Source organism: Pan paniscus, chromosome 19 (genome assembly GCF_029289425.2).
Source record: "Pan paniscus chromosome 19, NHGRI_mPanPan1-v2.0_pri, whole genome shotgun sequence".
Classification (NCBI taxonomy): domain Eukaryota; kingdom Metazoa; phylum Chordata; class Mammalia; order Primates; family Hominidae; genus Pan; species Pan paniscus.
Window position 1 is genome coordinate 76,513,141 of NC_073268.2, and position 22,384 is coordinate 76,535,524.

The 22,384-nt window shown below is 41.3% G+C and overlaps 1 protein-coding gene across 10 annotated transcripts in view; it reads right to left on the reverse strand.

Moving 5' to 3' along the window:
* The window catches only part of USP32 (ubiquitin specific peptidase 32), a 214,028-nt gene that overhangs the window by 152,710 nt on the left and 38,934 nt on the right, over positions 1-22,384 (reverse strand). For all 10 annotated transcript variants that reach the window (XM_034942618.3, XM_055101663.2, XM_034942617.3 and 7 more), the window contains one exon: positions 14,761-14,888. In XM_034942618.3, coding sequence (XP_034798509.1) covers positions 14,761-14,888 — 128 coding nt within the window. The remainder of the gene's footprint in view (positions 1-14,760; positions 14,889-22,384) is intronic.

The following is a 22,384-nucleotide window of genomic DNA, read 5'->3' on the forward strand; positions in this document are numbered from 1 at the left end:
CTGGATCTTCTATTCTCAGTAATCTCATTCTGGAGTCTCCTTGCTTTAACTTAGATTTCTTTCTTTTCTTTTCTTCCTTCCTTCCTTCCTTCTTTCTTTTCTTTTCCTTTCCTTTTTCTTTCTCTCTTTCTCTCTCTCTCTCCCCCCCCCTTTCTCTCTTTCTCTCTCTCTCTCTTTTTTTTAAAGACAGGTTCTCATTCTGTCACCCAGGTTGGAGTGCAGTGGTGCAATCATGGTTCACTGCAGCCTCAACCTCCCAGGCTTAATCAATCCTCCAGCCTCAGCCTCCCGAGTAGCTGGGACTACAGACACATATCATCACACCTGGCTAATATTTGTATTTTTTGTAGAGATGGGGTCTCGCTGTGTTGGCCAGGCTGGAGATTTTCTAAAAGTTTAGTTAAACCCAAATATAACTTCATATCATAAGGAAAAGACAGAGTTCCAAATTTATCACTGGGCATTTCTTCTTTTCACTATCCCAACTTTCCCAGCCTAACCCAGCCCTCACCCTTCTCCCCTCCGTTCCAGGCAAGTTTCCAAGTCAATGGTAGAACATCACAAGTTAACTGTACTTGTAACTTTTCCAATTTCAGTCAAGCTAGTCATATACCTAAATTCCTACAATTCTGATCAAAGTTTTGGAAGTTCTTTTGTCTCAGAACTTAAGTGACTAGGAAAAGATCATTAAGTAAATAATAAAGTTCAACCAAAATACAAATACCCTAACAAAGATAGAAAAGGAAATGATAGTTCTGTCCAATAGTCAACTTTTATATTCCAGGCTCACTTTCCTAAATAGTGTTAAGTATTCTTCCTGAAAAACCCAAAAAGTATATTTAATTTAACGTTTTACCAACTTTTGTGAAACAACTGAAGTACAATAAAACTGCATATACTTAGACTGGGTGTGGTGACTCACACCTGTAATCCCAGCACTTTGGGAGGCCAAGGCAGGTGGACTGCTTGAGTCCAGGAGTTCAAGACCAGCCTGGGGAACATGGCAAAACCCTATCTCTACAAAAAAATACAAGTTAGCCAGGCATAGTGGCATGCACTTGTAGTCCCAGCTTCTCAGGAGGCTGAGGCTGGAGGATCACTTGAGCCTGGGGAGGTCAATGCTGCAGTGAGCTGTGATCATGCCACTGTACTCCAGCCTGGCCACCAGAGTAAGACCCCATCTCAAAAAAAAATAAAATAAACTTTAATATTAAAAAATCTGCACACATTTAAAGTATACAATTGAGGTCAGGCACAGTGGCTCACACCTGTAAACCTAGCACTTTGGGAGGCCAAGGTGGGAGGATTGCTTGAGTCCAGGAGTTCAAGACCAGCCTGGGGAACATGGCAAAACCCTATCTCTACAAAAAAATACAAGTTAGCCAGGCATAGTGGCATGCACTTGTAGTCCCAGCTTCTCAGGAGGCTGAGGCTGGAGGATCACTTGAGCCTGGGGAGGTCAACGCTGCAGTGAGCTGTGATCATGCCACTGTACTCCAGCCTGGCCACCAGAGTAAGACCCCATCTCAAAAAAAAATAAATAAACTTTAATATTAAAAAATCTGCACACATTTAAAGTATACAATTGAGGTCAGGCACAGTGGCTCACACCTGTAAACCTAGCACTTTGGGAGGCCAAGGTGGGAGGATTGCTTGAGCTCAGGAGTTCAAGATCAGTTTTGGCAACATAGCGAAACCCCATCTCTACAAAACAAAAATAAAATAAAATACAAAAAATTAGCTGGGCATGGTGGTGCATGCCTGTAGTCCCAGATACTCGGGAGGCTAAGGCACGAGACTCGCTTGAACCTGGGAGGTGGAGGTTGAGGTGAGCAGAGATCACGCCACTCCAGCCTGGGTGACAGAGCGAGATGCTGTCTCAAGAAGGAAAAAAGTGTACAATCAATCGGTTTTGTCATGCATATATACCAATCACTAAACACAATGAAGAAAACAAAAACCAAACATTTCTATCGCCTCAAAAGTTTACTCTGGGCCGGACGCGGTGGCTCAAGCCTGTAATCCCAGCACTTTGGGAGGCTGAGGCGGGTGGATCACCTGAGGTCAGGAGTTTGAGACCAGCCTGGCCAACATAGTGAAACCACGACTCTACTAAAAATAAAAAAATTAGCTGGGCGTGGTGGTGGGCGCCTGTAATCCCAGCTACTCGGGAAGCTGAAGCAGGAGAATCGCTTGAACCCAGGAGGCGGAGACTGCAGTGAGCCAAGATCATGCCATTGCACTCCAGCCTGGGCAACAAGAGAGCAACTCTGTCTTAAAAAAAGAGTTTACTCTGCCCCTATATAACCTATGCTTTCCCTTTTCTCCTGCACCAATATCGGCACCCAGTCTCCAGGCAAGCTTACTTTCACAATAGATTAGTTTGCATTTCCTGGAATTTTACATGAATGGAATCTTAAACATGCATGCTATTTTTTCCTGGCTTAATTTATTCAGCATAATGCTTCTGAGATTCATTCATGTTGTTGCATATACCAATAGAGCTTCCTTTTTATCACTGAATCATCTAATAAAATTTTACAAAGAAGTAAAAAGAAAATCCTCATTGTGAAAACATCTTACTCTATATATAGTACACAGAACTTACATTTTCAAGATATTTCTATTTTGAAAGAGAGAATGTCAAAGAAAGACTGCTCAATGAAAAAAAATTACTGGTATCATAATCTTTAAGGAAAAATAAAAACAAATTAAAGACTTCAATTACAGTTGACCCTTGAACAACACAGAAGCTGAGGCACAACTCCCCGCAAGGTTGAAAATCTGAGTATAACTTTAGACTCCAGAAAAGCTTTACTAATAGCCTGACAATCACAAGCCTTACCAAAAACATAAACAGTTGATAACACATATTATATGCCTTCCACAGTGTATTCTTACAATAAAGTAAGCAGAGAAGAAAAATGTTATTAAGAAAATCATAAAGGCAGGGCATGATGGCTCATGCCTGTAATCCCAGCACTTTGGGACTCAAGGCAGGCAGATCACTTGAGGTCAGGAGTTTGAGACCAGCCTGGCCAACATAGTGAAACCCCCATCTCTACTACAAATACAAAAATTAGCCAGGCATGGTGGCATGCTCCTGTAGTCCCAGCTACTTGGGACACTAAGGCAGGAGAGTCACTTGAACCTGGGAGGTGGAGGTTACAGTGAGCCAAGATTGTGCCACTGCACTCCACCTGGGTGACAGACTGAGACTCCATCTCAAAAACAAAAAATAAATAAATAAAGGTAAGAAAGAAAGAAGGAAGAAAGAAAGGGAGGGAGAGAAGGGAAGGAGGGAGGGAGGGAAAGAAAAGAGAGGAGAGGAGAGGGGAGGGGGAAGAAGAGGAGAGGGAAGTAAAAGGAAAGGAAAGAAAATCGTAAAGAAGAGAAAATACATTTTCAGTACTGTACTGTTTTTATCATAAGTTTATGTCATCTGTTTACAGCAAGAATCATCTGTCTGAAGTGGCAGGCAACCACAGCTGCAGACCTCAATCTACTTTACGTATCAAACAATTCAATTTTTTCCTATAATGTCATGATTTTCTCTGCTTCTTGGGAACACTTCCAGGATCACAAGTGGCACTTGATATGGGTCACATGGTGTTATTCAAGGTTTAGGGTACTGCACTAAACACAATAAAAAATATGTGAGAAACACAAGAGATCACTTTTACTGTGATATGCCATTTACTGGAAAGATGAAGTGCTCATAGGGAGATGATTAGCACCTCGAATACTTACAGTACTTGAGTTTACTGTAAAAAAGTAACAAGAGGTGGCCATGCAATTACTATAGTATTATAATATATATTACAGTCAATTTTATGCAGTTATGGTTTAATATTGCATTTTCTGTTTGCATTTTTCTTGACTGCAAATGAGGCCATGTACGATCTGTGTTTGTATGCATAAGTTTTGATAAATTTTAACTTTTAATAATAGATGTATATATTTTATGGTAGTACCTGATAAAATAAACTAGTATCTACTTGTATTTTATGCGTTCACAACATATCTCTCTCAATTTTTTGATGTTTCTAAGCCACACGGCTCATCTGTGGCTTTTTCAAATTGTTGCAAATCTCCAAAAATTTTTCCAATATATTCATTGAAAAAAATCTGTGTATAAGTGAAACCTCGTCTCTACTAAAAATACAAAAAATTAGCCGGGCGTGGTTGCAGGTGCCTGTAGTCCCAGCTACTTGGGAGGCTGAGGCAGGAGAATGGCCTGAACCCGGGAGGCGGAGCTTGCAGTGAGCCGAGATCGCGCCACTGCACTCCAGCCTGGGCGACAGAGCAAGACTCCGTCTCAAAAAAAAAAAGAAAAGAAAAGAAAAAAAATCTGTGTATAAGTAGACCTGCGCTATTCAAATCCATGTTGTTCAAGGGTCAACTGTGTCTAGCTTTAGCAGCTCAATATATATACAGAGATGGGGTTTCACCATGTTGGTCAGACTGGTCTCAAACTCCTGACCTCGTGATCCACCTGCCTCGGCCTCCCAAAGTGCTGGGATTACAGGCGTGAGCCACCGCGCCCAGCCACGTTTTTTTATTTAACAGTTGCTGATGTTTCTTGTTATTTTTTAAGAGACAGGGTCTCTATTGCCCAGGCTGGAGTGCAGTGGCATGATCACTGCAGCCTCAATCTCCCAGCCTCAAGTGATCCTCCCATCTTAGCTTCCCAAGTAGCTGAGACTACAGGCGTGCAAGACACCCAGCTAATTTTTTTTATTTTTTGTAGAGAGGAGGTCTCACTATGTTGTCAGGACTGGTCTTAAACTCCTGGGCTCAAGCAATCCTTGAGATTCCGAAAAGTGGTGGGATTACAGGTGTGAGCTACCACACCCGGCCCTCCATTTGTATCCTTGCCTGAGTCCCTGCAAATATTAAGTATGTGTCTGTCTTTCTTCATCCAAACACCCACTTATTCCTACACATAAAATCTTTCTTCTATGCATAAAACATCTCCATTCCTAACAAAGACTTCCACAAAGTCCTATCCAGTTCCTACATTCAGGTCCAAGGTCTCTATGTGATTTTCAATTCTTTCCACTAACTCTAAAGGTGATTCATTGTGGTCTGGTGATCTATAAACTAAAACACAAGTTGTACCTCTTCTTTTACTTGTATTATGAATGGTGAAGCAGAAAAAATATATCTACAATAGAAATTTCCATTCAGAAAAGGGAAAAGTGGAAAACATACGGTAGTCATGAAGGTAAACTGCCAGGGCAAGAGAGTACGTTCATTGGTCAGCCCAGTTACAAGTCCAGGTTTTGTTCCCTGAGACAAAAACCCTGTCTATAGCCCTCCCTGGCCCTTAGCCTTATTCCTTAGCAATTATTTTTCAAGAAGTGGGCAATGGGTCATGTGCTTTTGTTGAAGGTTACACAGATCTTGTTGTTGCATTGAATTTTGCAACATGTATAACCAAATTCTGATTAAGTTTTATCAGCTAAATTTTGGCAGAGTCTGTAACACTGCCAGTTATAAACTTAACCTTATTTTCCTTTATAATACCTATTAAGGATAGAAGTTTCTCATAAAGACTCACTTGGATAGGATTCCAACTGTTTTTATCGTCTACTACACTAGTCATGTCAGTAGCTCAGTTAATACACCAAGAATTTGAAATAAGTAATTATACATAAGGTATTTTCTGTAAGAGTGTTTTTTAGTATGAATTACTTCTTTAACATCTGGCATACCACTTAGAACATCCATAATCTATGTAATGTTCTTGATGTAAAGTTTTCTACAAGGAGTTCACTAGTCCCATTATGCTTAACTATATGTTAGATCTTCTATTGTGAACTCTGTTTTTCAATAGCTTATGAAGCTGTTTAAATTTGCTCTAGCTTAAAACTTGACAACTAAGGACCATCAAGATAATAATGCACATATTTTTTAAAGTTCATATATGTTTACAAGAAGAGAGTGATATACTCTGTTGTACTGTCATCTTACAGAAGCCTTGAAATCTTTTTTGTCCTGTCTTACAAAAAGAAATGAATTAAGACAATGAAATTTAAGAACTAGTATGAATGTTACACTATGAACAAAAAGAGAGGCAATCAACATAATGTACTAGGGAATATTTCACAGATTCTAGTTACAGGGAAAGATTTCAAACCAGTATCCTGCTGGTTGTTCTGTCAGCTATGATGTCAAGATCAAGATTTACCGTAACAAAAATGTTAGCTGCTTTTCTCTAGTTAATATAAACAAGTTAATCATTTTACTATTACAACAGTCAGTGACCAACAGTATCAAGAGTTATCAATGACTAGAGTTGTCAAGAAAGTTGTTAGCCCTTAATGCTGGTAAGTCCAACATAAAGGGATTTAATCAATAATATAGATCAACTATCATCAAAGAAACCAAATACAAATCACTATTCTGTGATACTCTCCCTAAACCTAGACTATCTGGTAAATATGCAGGCCCCCCAACTCAGAGGACATCTAAATGCAACAAGACTACTTCAGCATAAATTCACCAGCACTAATAGGAAAATATCCTACTAATCAGCTGTTTGTTTTCACATGTTGATCACTATGTCTAAAAACACTCCGGAATCTAATACGGCTTTTGATTAATATACACAGTTTCCTCTAATCTAGAAAAAGGTTAAGTGTTCAAAGCTTGCAAAGTTAGCAAAGCTAACTAACTTAAGGTCTCCTCGTCTCTTGGTTATTGTTTTGGTCATTCTTTTAATAGGATTTTGCAGAATAATAACAACTACTAAAAAGAAAGTATTAATAAATCAAATATTTGCTAAGTATATACAATATGCACAGCACTCTGGGGCATATGTTTTTTTTAAGTCATAAAGTCTGCCCATCAAGAATAACAATTTTGGCTGGGCATAGTAGCTCATGCCTGTAATCTCAGCTCTTTGGGAGGCTGATGAGGGAGGACTGCTTGAGCCTAAGAGTTTGTGACCAGCCTAGGCAATATGGTGAGACCCCGTCTCCACAAAAAATAAATAAACTGATTAACTGGGCATGGTGGCACATGCCTGTGTCCCACCTACTTGGGAGGCTGAGGTGGGAAAAATCGCTTGAGCCTGGGAGGTCGAGGCTACAATGAGCCATGATCGGGCCACTGCACTCCAGCCTGGGAGACAGAAATGAGACGGTCTCAAGATTTACATGAATAAGATTAGACAAGACGTACATGAACAATTAGTGAATGGGCCATTATCTAATAAAATGTTGTGCTATGTACTACAGATTCAGGCTTTAATGCTTGAAAGAGAGTTTAGGATAAGAGAAAAACAATGTTGGCTAAAATTGTTGGACGCAGGCAAGGCGTGGTGGCTCATGCCTTGTAATCCAGTCCCCTGGGAGGCTAGGACAGGCAGATAGCTTGAGCCCAAAAGATCAAGCCCAGCCTGGGCAACATGGCGAAACTGCATCTCTACAAAAAATACAAAAAATTAGCTGGGCATGGTGGTACATGCCTATAATCCCAGCTACTTGGGAGGCAGAGGCAGGAGAATCTCTTGAACCTGGGAACTGGAGGTCGCAGTGAGCCAAGACTGCGCCACTGCACTCCAGCCTGGGTGACAGAGCAAGACTCTATCTCAAAAAAAAAAAAATACTACATAGAAATGTTTTGTTATTAAATTTGTTTGAGGGGAGTAGATGTTCTGAGGAGGTGGCACCCTAAAGAAAATAAAAACACTAGACAATTCAGAGTTGGTAAGGCCAGGCATGGTAGCACACATCTGTAATCCCAGCAATTTGGGAAGTCGAGGCAGGGTGATCACCTGAGCTCTGGAGTTCAAGACCACCTGGGCAACATGGTGAAACCCCATCCCTACAAAAAACACAAAAATTAGCTGGGCGTGGTGACACGCACCTGTATTCCCAGCTACTTGAGAGGCTGAGGTGAGAGGATTGCTTGACTTCAGGAGGTCGAGGATGCAGTGAGCCGAAATTGCACCACTGCACTCTAGCCTTGGTGGCAGAGTGAGACCCTGTCTCAAAAAAAACATAGTGGCCTTGGTTCAGAAAAAGACTAATCTCAAGTAGAATACATTTTTCATTTATTTTCCATTTACCTTGTTTTCTCAATCCCCTCAAATTCTGTTCATTATTTTATTCAAGTAATACATGGTTACGATTATAAGCAAGATTAGAAGTACATAAAAATATTTTCTTTGTTTCTTTCTTTCTTTTTTTGAGACGGAGTCTTGCTCTGTTGCCCAGGCTGGAGAGCAGTGACGTGATCTTGGCTGATTGCAACCTCTGTCTCCTGGGTTCAAGCAATTCTCCTACCTCGGCCTCCCAAGTAGCTGGGATTACAGGCGCCCGCCACCACGCCCAGCTAATTTTTGCATTTTTAGTACAGATGGGGGTTTCACCATGTTGGCCAGGCTGGTCGCAAACTCCTGACCTCAGGTGATCTGCCCGTCTCAGCCTCCCAAAGTGCTGGGATTGCAGGCATGAGCCACCGCGCCCGGCCTAGAAGAACATAAAAATAGTAAGTACACTAATCTATCCTCAAAACAGTATGTCTAATGAGATATACACATAAGTGCTAAAAGGTATAAATGGCCGGGCATGGTGGCTTACACCTGTAATCCCAGCACTTTAGGAGGCTGAGACAGGTGGATTACCTGAGGTCAGGAGTTTGAAACCAGCCTGGCCAACATGGTAAAACCTCGTCTCTACTAAAAATACAAAAATTAGCCAGGCGTGGTGGTGGGCACCTGCAATCCCAGCTACTTGGGAGGCTGAGGCAGGAGAATTGCTTGAAACTGGGAGGCGGAGTTTGCAGTGAGCTGAGATCATGCTGTTGCACTCCACCCTGGGCAACAAGAGCAAAACTCCATCTCAAAAAAAAAAAAAAAAAAAAAAAAGTATAAACTGCCATGAGTTCTTATTCCTCACCTAAAATATTCTCTGCATTGGAATTTATAACAGTAAGTCTTCGGAAGTAAAAATTGGAGCTCTATTAATCCTAGATAAATCTCTCTTTTGCTCTAAAAATATAAAGCTACTGTTTTCAGGAAAATAATTTAGAAATTTACATTGCTTCCTTATATAATATATTCTAAAGTGGTTATCCTTTTTAAGTGCATGATCCTTTTATAATAAAATCCCAAAAATACCTTTCCTTGCTCTTAAAAAATATATGTTATTACTTTTACTATTAAAACAAAACATTATTAGCTAGGGAATAAAGTTCCTTCCATCTACAACTGGCAGCTTGTGTAGTCCTGTAGCTTTCTTTATAGATATATTGATGTTAAAATACTGCTATGATATCTCAAAACATTAATTTCAGAATCTCACCAAGAATAATGATGCTCTGTTTACTCAGACTTAAAGGTCCAAGCTCTCCATAGGATTTTTTTTTTCTCCATAGGATTTTGAAAAAGAACTCACAAGGGTCATATGCACTGACCCTTCCCTAGCTTTGCAACTAATTACCTTGTTTATAAATCCCATTATTTAACTTGACCTCCCTGCAGTTGTGGAATATAGATCATCCATTCCATGAGTCTATCCACCCACTAAAACTAAATTCAAGCTTCAAAATTACCAGCCCTGCCAAGCTCAGTGGCTCACACCTGTAATCCTGACACTTTGGGAGGCCAAGGTGGGAGGATCATTTGAGCTCAGGAGTTCAAAACCAGCCTGGGCAAGATGGCAAAACCACGATTCTACAAAAAATACAAAAATTCTTTGTCTCTTTTGATCGTTGTTGGTTTAAAGTCTGTTTTATCAGAGACTAGGATTACAACCCCTGCTTTTTTTGGCTTTCCATTTGCTTGGTAGATCTTTCTCCATCCCTTTATTTTGAGCCTATGTACGACTTTGCACGTGAGATGGGTCTCCTGAATACAGCACACTGATGGGTCTTGACTCTTTATCCAATTTGCCAATCTGTGCCTTTTAATTGGGGCATTTAGCCCATTTACATTTAAGGTTAATATTGTTACATGTGAATTTGATCCTGTCATTATGATGTTAGCTGGTTATTTTGCCCATTAATTGATGCAGTTTCTTCATAGCATCAATGATCTTGACAATTTGGCATGTTTTTGCAGTGGCTGGTACCGGTTATTTCTTTCCATGTTTAGCGCTTCTGTCAGGAGCTCTTGTAAGGCAGGCCTGGTGGTGACAAAATCTCTCACCATTTGCTTGTCTGTAAAGGATTTTATTTCTCCTTCACTTATGAAGCTCAGTTTGGCTAGATATGAAATTCTGGGTTGAAAATTCTTTTCTTTAAGAATGTTGAATATTGCCCCCACTCTCTTCTGGCTTGTAGGGCTTTTGCCTAGAGACCCACTGTTAGTCTGATGGGCTTCCCTTTGTGGGTAACTCGACCTTTCTCTCTGGCTGCCCTTAACATTTTTTCCTTCATTTCAACCTTAGTGAATCTGACAACTATGTGTCTTGGGGTTGCTCTTCTCAAGGAGTATCTTTGTGGTGTTCTCTGTTCCTGAATTTGAATGTTGGCCTGCCTTGCTAGGTTGGGGAAGTTCTCCTGGATAATATCCTGAAGAGTGTTTTCCAGCTTGGTTCCATTCTCCCCATCACTTTTTGCAGTGGCTGGTAGCAGTTGTTTCTTTCCATGTTTAATGCTTCCTTCAGGAGCTCTTGTAAGGCAGGCCTGGTGGTGACAAAATCTCTCAGCATTTGCTTGTCTGTAAAGGATTTTATTTCTCCTTCACTTATGAAGCTTAGTTTGGCTGGATATGAAATTCCGGGTTGAAAATTCTTTAGGAATGTTGAATATTGGCCCCCACTCTCTTCTGGCTTGTAGGGCTTTTGCCAAGAGAACACCAATCAAACGTAGATTTGGTCTTTTCACATAGTCCCATATTTCTTGGCGGCTTTGTTCATTTCTTTTTACTCTTTTTTCTCTAACCTTGTCTTCTTGCTTTATTTCATTGATTTGATCTTCGATCACTGATACCCTTTCTTCCACTTGATTGAATCCGCTATTGAAACTTGTGCATGCATCACGAAGTTCTCGCGCCATGGTTTTCAGCTCCATCAGGTCATTTAGGGTCTTCTCTACACTGTTTATTCTAGTTAGCCATTCGTCTAACCTTTTTTCAAGGTCTTTTAGCTTCCTTGCAATGGGTTCGAACATACTCCTTTAGCTTGGAGAAGTTTGTTATTACCAACCTTCTGAAGCCTACTTCTGTCAACTCGTCAAGTGATTCTCCATCCTGCTTTGTTCTGTTGCTGGCGAGGAGCTGCGATCCTTTGGAGGAGATGAGGTACTCTGATTTTTAGAATTTTCAGCTTTTCTGCTCTGGTTTCTCCCCATCTTTGTGGTTTTTATCTATCTTTGGTCTTAGATGTTGGTGACCCCCAGATGGGATTTTGGTGTAGATGTCCTTTTTGTTGATGATGATGCTATTCCTTTCTGTTTGTTCATTTTCCTTCTAACACTCAGGTCTCTCAGCTGCAGGTCTGTTGGAATTTGCTGGAGGTCCACTCAAGACCTTGTTTGCCTGGGTATCACCAGTAGAGGCTGCAGAACAGCAAATATTGCAGAACAGCAAATATTGCTGCCCGATCCTTCCTCTGGAAGCTTCTTCCCAAAGGGGCACCTGCCTATATGAGGTGTCTGTAGGCCCCTACTCAGAGGTGTTTCCCAGTTAGGCTACACAGGGGTCAGGAACCCACTTGAGGAGACAGTCTGTCCGTTCTCAGAGCTCAAATGCCATGCCGGGAGAGCCACTGCTCTCTTCGGAGCTGTCAGACAGGGATGTTTAAGTCTGCAGAAGTTGTCTGCTGCATTTTGTTTAGCTATGCCCTGCCCACAGAAGTGGAGTCTAGAGGCAGTAGGCCTTGCTGAGCTGCAGTGGGCTCCTCCCAGTTCAAGCTTCCTGGCAGCTTTGTTTACCTACTCAAGCCTCAGCAATGGTGGATGCCCCTCCCTCAGCCAGGCTGCCACCTCACAGTTTGATCTCAGACTGCTGCGCTAACAGTGAGCAAGGCTCTGTGGGCATGGGACCCGCTGAGTCAGGCACGGGAGAGAATCTCCTTCTCTGCTGGTTGCTAAGACCTTGGGGAAAGTGCAGTATTTGGGCAGGAGTGTCCCGTTTTTCTAGTTACAGTCTGACATGGATTCCCATGGCTAGGAAAGGGAAATCCCCTAACCCCTTGCGCTTCCTGGGTAAGGCAACACCCCACCCTGCTTCACCTCGCCCTCCGTGGGCTGCACCCATTGTCCAACCAGTCCCAATGAGATGAACCAGGTACCTCAGTTGGAAATGCAGAAATCATCTGTCTTCTGCATCGATCACGCTGGGAGCTGCAGACCGGAGCTGTTCCTATTCGGCCATCTTGGGCCATTACGTAATGGTAAAGGGATCAATTCAACAAGAAGAGCTATCTATCCTAAATATATATGCACCCAATACAGGAGCACCCAGATTCATAAAGCAGGTCCTTAGAGACCTACAAAGAGACTTGGACTCCCACACAATAATAATGGGAGACTTTAACACCCCACTGACAATATTAGACAGATCAATGAGACAGAAGGTTAACAAGGATATCCGGGACTTGAACTTAGCTCTACACCAAGCAGACCTAATAGAAATCTACAGAACTCTCCACCCCAAATCAACAGAACATACATTCTTCTCAGCACCACATCGCATTTATTCTAAAATTGACCACATAATTAGAAGTAAAGCACTCCTCAGAAATGTAAAAGAATAGAAATCACAACAAACTGTCTCTGAGACCACAGTGCAATCAAATTAGAACTCAGGATTAAGAAACTCACTCAAAACTGCAAAACTACATGGAAATTGAACAACCTGCTCCTGAATGACTACTGGGTAAATAACGAAATGAAGGCAGAAATAAAGATGTTCTTTGAAACCAATGAGAACAAAGACACAACATACCAGAATCTCTGGGACACATTTAAAGCAGTGTGTAGAGGGAAATTTATAGCACTAAATGCCCACAAGAGAAAGCAGGAAAGATCTAAAATCAACACTCTAACATCACAATTAAAAGAACTAGAGAAGGCCAGGCGTGGTGGCTCACGCCTGCAATCCCAGCACTTTGGGAGGCCAAGGCGGGTAGGTCACCTGTGGTCAGGAGTTCAAGACCAGCCTGGCCAACATGGTGAAACCTCGTCTCTACTAAAAATACCAAAAAATTAGCTGGGCATGGTGGTGGGAGCCTGTAATCCCAGCTACTCAGGAGGCTGAGGCAGGAGAATCGCTTGAACCTGGGAGGCGAAACTTGCCGTGAGCCAAGATCATGCCATTGCACTCCAGCCTGGGCAACAAGAGCAAACCTCTGTCTCAAAGAAAAAAAGAAAACAAAAAGAAATAGAAACTAGGGTTAATTAAAAATGGCAAAGAATGGTTCTATATAATATACCAAGCCTAAAATTCCTTTTTTTTTTTTTTTTTTTGAGTCAGAGTCTCATTCTGTTGCCCGGGCTGGAGTGCAGTGGCACAGTCTCAACTCACTGCAACCTCCGCCTCCTGGGTTCAAGCAATTTTCCTGCCTCAGCCTCCTGAGTAGCTGGGATTACAGGCACCTGCCACTAAGCCCAGCTAATTTTTTGTATTTTTAGTAGAAATGGTGTTTTACCATGTTGGCCAGGCTGGTCTCGAATTCCTGACCTCGTGATTCACCCGCCTCGGCCACCCAAAGTGCTGGGATTAGAGGTGTGAGACACCTTGCCCAGCCATAGTTTTTATTATCTTATAAAATTTATTCTTTTTTTCTTTTGAGACAGGGTCTCACTGTCACCCAGGCTGGAGTGCAGTGGTGCAATCATAGCTCACTCTAGCCTCAAACTCCTGGACTCAAGCAATCCTCCTACTTCAGCCTCCTGAGTACCTGGGACTTACAGGCACACACCATCATGTCTGCTAATTTTTTTGGTTGCTGTTTTTAAGTAGAGATGAGGTCTCACTATGCCCAGGCTGGCCTGGAACTCCTGAGCTCAAGTGATCCTCCTGCCTCGATCTCCCAAAGTGCTGAGATTACAGGCATAAGCCAACATACCCAGCCAATAAATTTTATTCTTATTTCTCATTTAGAATGACAAAATGCACATCTGTGTACATAACTACAAAATAGTAAACTTTTATTTTATCTTTTTTAGAGACAGTGTCTCACTATGTTGCCTAGACTGGACTCGAGTTCTTGGGCTTAAGCAAGCCTCCTATTTCAGCCTCCTGAGTAGCTGGGACTACAGGGACGCACAGTGGCGCCGGTTCAACATATTATTTTTAGAAACAGAATATTTATATCAACTTAGCACATTTTATTTCTACCTAAACATTTTAGTAGAACTTGAATAAAAATTTAATTAAGTCCCAATAAGTTAGTATTTCATTTACAACATTTAATTTTATAGAATTAACTATGTTTTACTATACGGAAAATTTTCTTTAACATAAAATTTAGAAAACATATTTGCAACATAAAAATTTTTATGTCACAAAGATTAACTTTCTAAGAATAAGAAGCCAATCATGGAAATGTTCCTATGATCATAATCAGTGGCTATTAAAGCTCAAAAGTACAAAAGAAACAGAATTACAGTTCTGTAGTACTCCCACTTGACCTCTAAGAACACAGCCACGTTGACGTCTAAAACAAAACATTGTTTACCCACTCAGGAAGAAAAATAACTACAGGTAAGATTAAATCTGTTAAGAGCAGAAGGCCCCTCAGGAATTTAGGCTGGTGGAGGTGGATAACTACCTCAAAGGAAAACTTAGAACAAAAAGATTACCTCAGCAACTTTTGGAGGCACTCCATCCCCAAGCACTTCCCGGATGAAGCAGTGCTGGCCCATGTAATATGAGAGTCCACAGGTCCTCTTGAAAGCATCCTTCAGTCGTTTTAGCTCTACATCTGTAACTGCAATTCAGAAACAGAAGATGGGTAAGAAATCAGGAGAGAAAAGAGGTGTCTCATAATTTTTTTCAACCTGGCTCCTAAGAAAAATTGAGGCTAGGCGCAGTGGCTCACGCCTATAATCCCAGTACTTTGGAAGGCCAAGGCAGGCGGATCACTTAAGTCCAGGAGTTCAAGATCAGCCTGGACAACGTGGCGAAACCCCATCTCTACAAAAAATACAAAAATTAGCTGGGCATGGTGGTGCATGCCTATAATCCCAGCTACTTGGGAGGCTGAGGCACGATAATCACTTGAACCTGGGAGATGGAGGTTGCACTGAGCCAAGACCATGCCGCCGCACTCCAGCATGGACAACAGAGCGAAACTCTGTCTCAAAAAAATAAATAAATAAAAAGAAAAAAAAAGAAAAATTGGCAAGCATTACACGTCTTTTTTGGTTAAATAAAACTCTATGACATTTAGTCATAATTCTAATATTTTCAAATCTAATTTAGAAAATAAGTATAATTTTTTTTTTTTTAAGAGATGGGTCTCGCCATGTTGCCCAGGCTGGTCTTGAACTCCTGGGCTCAGGCAGTCCTCCCACCTTGGCCTCCAGAAATGCTAAGATTAAAAGCATGAGCCAGCACGCCAAGCCAAAATTCTTAACATTCAATTTTCAAAAGACAAAACTTTAATATAGGCATACAAATTTTAGGCAGGGGCAAAGAAGTAACAAATATTTCAAATTAGCAGGTAAGCTAAATGCCACTGGATTCTGGCATTAATGTTTTCAGCAGCAATACATTAATCTCCTTTGTGATAAAAATTATATTATTTGTACTCCTTGAGCACATCTCTATCCATATGGAGAACAGTCTTAAAGTTTAGCTTGGATTTTGTCATTATTTACAAAGAAAATAGTTCATAAATAGATGATATTAACAAACTAAAATTTTTAGATACTTATTATCAAAAACAAAAAAGTTACTGAGCCATTACTTTATTTTATGCATTGAAAACTTTTTTTCACTATATGGAACAATCTCTATCTACAAGAACAAAGAAATAAACACCCTTTACTATTACATGATCAGTACCACAATCACAATAGAGGCACAGAAATGGTACCTTTGACCCATGCTAGAGAAAACAGAGAATTCCTCCAGATGAAGATAATTATATTAAATTTTAAAGGCTAAATCAAGCAAAATGAACAAGGATATGCTGGTCAGAAATTACAGTTTGCTTCAAAGTACAATGAAGTATAAAAATGTATCGTAAAAGTATCTTACTACAGCAAAATAAGCAAGGCACGGAGTAGCAAACGATAAACCTAGAGAGGCAGCAAGACCAAGTCACAGAGACTCTGTCCTGTCATAAGGAAGGGACACAGTCAGATACAACTCAGATAAAAACTGCAGGCAGACGAGAAAAAAACACAGTGAGATATAATTCAGATAGCTCACTCTACCAATAACAAAGAGAACAGAACAAATCTGGAAGCAATAGCCTGCTACTACAAGAAAAGGAGCTAAATTTGGGAAATATCCAGAGGGTCAGTAGAACTTGAAGCTAGACTGAGAGTAGAAGCAGTACTGGGAAGCTTTTTTTTTCTTTTTTTGAGACAGAGTCTCACTCTGTCACCCAGGCTGGAGTGCAGTGGCATGATCTCAGGTCACTGCAACCTCTGTCTCCCAGGTTCAAGCAATTTGCCTGCCTCACCCTCCCAAGTACCTGGGAATACAGGTGTGCACCACCACACCTGGCTAATTTTTTTTTTTTTTTTTTTTTTGAGACGGCATCTTGCTCTGTCGCCCAGGCAGGAGTGCAGTGGCACGATTTCTGCTCACTGCAAGCTCCGCCTCCCAGGTTCATGCCATTCTCCTGCCTCAGCCTCCCGAGTAGCTGGGACTACAGGCGCCCGCCACCATGCCCGGCTAATTTTTTGTATTTTTAGTAGAGACAGGGTTTCACTGTTAGCCAGGATGGTCTCGATCTCCTAACCTCGTGATCCACCTGCCTCAGCCTCCCAAAGTGCTGGGATTACAGGCGTGAGCCACCGCGCCCGGCCTACACCTGGCTAATTTTTGTATTTTTAGTTTCACCATGTTGGCCAGGCTGGTCTTGATCTCCTGACCTCAAGTGATCTGCCCACCTTGACTGGGATTACAGGCTTGAGCCACCGCACACAGCCAGTACCGAGAAACTTCAAGGATTATGTTATTATGTAGACAGAGAATGTAAGAATAAGTCAGGAAAGGCTGGGCGCAGTGGCTCACGCCTGTAATCCCAGCACTTTGGGTGGCTGAGGCGGGCGGATCACGAGGTCAGGAGATCCAGACCATCCTGGCTAGCACAATGAAACCCCGTCTCTACTAAAAATACAAAAAATTAGCCAGGCCTGGTGGCGGGCACCTGTAGTCCCAGCTACTTGGGAGGCTGAGGCAGGAGAATGGCGTGAACTCGGGAGGCGGAGCTCGCAGTGAGCCAAGATAGCGCCACTGCACTCCAGCCTGGGCAACAGAGCGAGATCCCGTCTCAAAAAAAAAAAAAAAGAATAAGTCAGGAAAAAAGATGATAAACTTTTTTAAGGACACTGAATATGGGAAACCTTGGAAAATGCAATGGGGTTTTAGAATTTTAAATGTAAAGCTTAAGAGAGGTTGATAGGAGTCATCAGTATAGAGGTAGTAATTAAAACCATGAGGAAGAAGCATAATGAGACACACCAAAACTAGAAGAAGCCAGTGTTTCCAAGAGGAAGGAAACAGAGGGAAAAACTAAGAAAGAGAAAGAAAATTGATATGGAATAGTCAGGAGAAAAGAAGGAGAAGTAGAAGAGTATGCTCTCCAAAGGCCAGGAAAAGGGGACTTATCAAGTTAAGGCAGAAAGGACCAGCAAGATAAAGACTAGGCCGGGTGCAGTGGCTCATACCTATAATCCTAGCACTTTGGGAGGCCAAGGCAGGAGGATGGCTTGAGACCAGGAGTTAGAGACCACCCTAGGCAACATAGTGAGACCCTGTCTCTACAAAAACAGAAAAATTAGCCACACTTGGTGGCACGTGCCTATAGCTACTCAGGAGGCTGAGATGGGAGGATCGCTTGAGCCCGGGAAGTCAAGGCTGCAGTGGGCCATGATCGTGCCACTGCACTCCAGCCTGGGTGACAGAGCGAGACTGTCTTAAAAAAAAAAAAAGATAAAGACTAAAGAGTGCTTGGCACACAGTTAATCACTTTGATAAATGCTTGTGGTAGGAAGGGGGGGTTCATGGTTCAGCAACATAGAGCAATGATAAAACAATAAGAACCACTAGTTGAATAAGTAGCTAGAGAAAAGTATGACTATTAGGTACTTTATTTAAAATTGGATTTATAATATTAACATTTGCAATTGAAGGAGGTAACTTTGGCTGCGGAATATGTATTTCTTCAAGATGCCTAATTTTCATTAATGGCTTTAGTAACAAATTAGGTTGTTCACAGTCTAGTGGAGGAGACAAGAAAATTAAACATTCTAATAATATATTATTAGAATAATATATGATTAAATATTAGAATAACATAGTATTAGAATATATTACAATATAATTAATCTAATATATTAATTATATATTAATCTAATAGACTACCTGTATAACAGTATAGGTAATCTCCTATAGTGTTGGTTACAGATTATTTGAAGAACTACTTGGTAATATGTTTTTTAAAAATATAATCTGGTGGCCGGGCACGATAGTTTACACCTGTAATGCCAGGACTTTGGGAGACTGAAGCAGGTGGATCCCTTGAGGCCAGGAGTTCGAGACCAGCCTGGCCAACATGGTGAAATCCCATCTCTACTAAAAATACAAAAATTAGCCAGCCGTGGTGGTGGGTGCCTGTAATCCCAGTTACTCAGGTGGCTGAGGCAGGAGGATTGAGGAGGCAAAGGTTGCAGTGAGCTGAGATAGCCCCACTACATTCCAGCCTGGACAATGACAGAGTGAGACTCTGTCTCAAAAGAAAAAAAAAAAAAAAAAAAAAAAAAAAATATATATATATATATATATAGCAATCTGATGACTAATGAATTTATTCACTTAAACTGTACATATAAATAAGCTTTTAAAGCATTTATAAGAAGCAAACAATGTCCATCAACAAAGAACAGATTGAATAAATTACTGTATACATTTAGAATATCATACAGACACTGAAATGTTCCTACAGATCCATATTTACTGAAAATACATAAAAATGTTCACCATACAGTGAAATGTTGAAAATTTTGAAAATAAAAATTTAAGCAAGACAGAAAATATAATAGAATCAAGCCTAAGTTCTGCTCTGTGGTTTTCTCGTTGTTGTTGGTTTTTTTGTTGTTGTTTTTTTTTTTTTTGAGACGGGATCTCACTCTGTCACCCAGGCTGGAATGCAGTGGCATGATCTCAGCCACTGCAACCTCTGCCTCCCAGGCTCAAGCAATCCTCCCACCTCAGCCTCCCAAGTAGCTGGGACCACAGGCTCCCACTGCCACACATGGATAATTTTTTGAATTTTTAAATAGCGATGGGGTTTTGCCATGTTGCCCAGACTGGTCTCAAACTCCTGAGCTCAAGCAATCCACTCGCCTTGGCCTCTCAAAGTACTGGGATTACAGATGTGGTAATTTTTGAGACTGAGTCTCGCTCTGTAGCCCAGGCTGGAGTGCAGTGGCATGATCTTGGCTCACTGCAACCTCCACCTCCCAGGTTCAAGTGATTCTCCTGCCTCAGCCTCCCCAGTAGCTGGGATTACAGGCACCTACCATAACACCTGGGTAAGTTTTATATTTTTAGTAGAGATGAGGTTTCACCACGTTGGCCAGGCTGGTCTCAAACTCCTGACCTCAAGTGATCTGCCAGCCTAGGCCTCCCAAATTGCTGGGATTACAAGCATGGGCCACCGTGCCCGGCCCAGGTGTGGTAAATTTTTTAAATAAGAAAATGATATTAGTTATCTTCGTATTAGAAAGAAAAAGTAGCTTCAGAAAAGGACAAAGGGACTTTTCTTAAATCTTCTCTCTCTCCCTCTATCCCTCTCTCAGAAAAATTACAGTGAGAATAAAAGAAGATATAAACTCACAAGGACAGAGGGATAAAAAACTACATAATGGGCATAATGTACCCTACTCGGGTGATGGGTGCATTAAAAATCTCAGATTTCACCACTGCACACTTCATCCACGTAACGAAAAACCACCTGTACCCCAAAAGCTATTGAATTTTTTTTTTTAACTCACAAAGACAAAAATAGGACAAGAGAGACACGAGAACCTAAGAGACAGTCAAATTTTTCTGGTGCACATTAAGTATCTGGAGTGGTCACTGACCTAAGCCAACCCAAGAAAGTTAAAACCTAGCAGCTGAGAAATTCAAACAAGAAGCAAACGAATTTACCCTGTCCATAGCCCCAAAAGACTCAGAAATGGATGGTACCAATTACCACAAAAGTCAGGGGGGTAAAAGGTGAGGCTGAGAAAAAAAAAATAGAGATTGGTTCAAAGTCTATGAGGAGTAGTTAGACTCTCTGGACCCTTGCAGCACAAGGCAATCAGGCACCAATCTACCACCTACCCAAACCCCCATCACTTTCACACCAACCTTTTAGCAACTCCCAGGCTCAAGTGATCCTCCCACCTCAGCTGCCCAAGTAGCTGGGACTACAGGCATGCACCACCATGTCAGGCCCTTCCTAGCTATTTTTAATTTGTACCTTTGGCTGATTTTTTTCAACAAGCATTTATGAAATGTCTACTGTGCCAGGCTTCTTTTTTTTTTTCCGAGATGGAGTCTCACTCCGTCCCCCAGGCTGGAATGCATGATCTCAGCTCACTGCAACCTCTGTCTCCCGGGTTCAAGCAATTCTCCTGCCCAGCCTCCCAAGTAGCTGGGAGTACAGGCACGCACCACCGTGCCTGGCTAATTCTTGTATTTTTAGTAAAGGCGGGGTTTCGCCATGCTGGCCAGGCTGGTCTTGAACTCTTGACCTCAGGTGATCCACCTCCCTCGGCCCCGCAAAGTGCTGGGATTACAGGCGTGAGCCACCAAGCCCAGCTGTCAGGCATTTATTAAATGTCTACTTATCTCAGTCAAGATGAGTAATACATAGTCTCCATATTCTAATACTTCAAAATTTAGTAGAAAAGACAGGACACAACAAAAATAACTATAATACCAAATAGGAAATATTAAACTGGAGGTATTCAATGGAGTTCCAAAATAGGGAATAATTAGGAAGTGGTAATTCCTAAAGAGTAGGGGTTCACCTGGCAAAAAAAAAACGCAAAGGGCTATTCTATGCAGGGAAAACACATATAAAAGAATAAAGTGGCATGGATAATCAAAGAATTGCAAGTAGTATGATATAAATGGAGTACAGGGTATAAGAAGCAGAGTTGTCAGAAATGAGTTTAGAATGATAATGGGCAGACAAAACAGAACCCTGACTTTATTCAAGATGATAATGTCCTTAGCTAAATGACTATATTTTTCAGTTTCCCTTGCAACTGGAAATGGCCAATGAAATGCAGTAGAAATGACTGGGGGGACCTCCATGAAGGCTTCTTAAAAGGTAACAGCTGGCAAATATCCTTTTGCCCTTATCTCTTCTTCCCACCTGGCACTTAGATATACAATGGCTGCATCTCCAGCAGCCATTTTACACACCTATTTTTGAGTGAACGTCAAAGTTATAAGCCATACAGTAAGGATGGCGAGGTCAAAAAGATTTTTAAAAGCCTAGATGACCATGGAACTGCCATATGACCCTTGGATATCCTACCTCCAGATTTACGTGTGAGAAAAATAAACCCTTATATCTTATTTAAACTATTATTTTGTTTAATATACATCCAAACTTAAACCTAACGGATAAAGGTATCAGGTACAAGTTTATGGAAGGCCATTCTAAGCCATGTTAAAAATCCTTTCCTGGCTTTAAACAAAGAAGTAACAATCAGGTTTACACGCACATTGGTGTCGATGCAATAAACAAGACTGGGAAAAGGTCAGAATGGAGGTATAAAGACCAGTTGAGCGGTTACTGCATTTGTTCAGACAAGAGATGAACTCAACAAAAGAACTCGAAGGCACAGCCTCAAGCGATCCTGCCGCCTCTGTCTCCAAAGTGCTGGGATTACAGGCCTAAGGCATAAAGTAAAAAGGGAGGTAAGAAGGCAGGTTCAAGAGATAAAGTCAACTGAACAGGGTTCACTGAATAATTAGCTGTCAAAGGACTAGAAAGAAAAAAATGATCTTTGATGATTTCAAAGTGTCTGCCTGTTTCTAAGATATACTCAGTGCTACTGATGAAGATTAGTCTAGGGGAGAATTTGAATATATTACATTGTATTTACATTTCTGTTATGAAATGAATGTATGTGTCCTCCCCTCAAATTCGTATGTTGAAGCCCTAACACACAGTGTGGCTGGTTTTGGAGTAAGGAAGCAATTATTGTTAAATAAGCTTATAAGGATAGGACGCTGAACTTA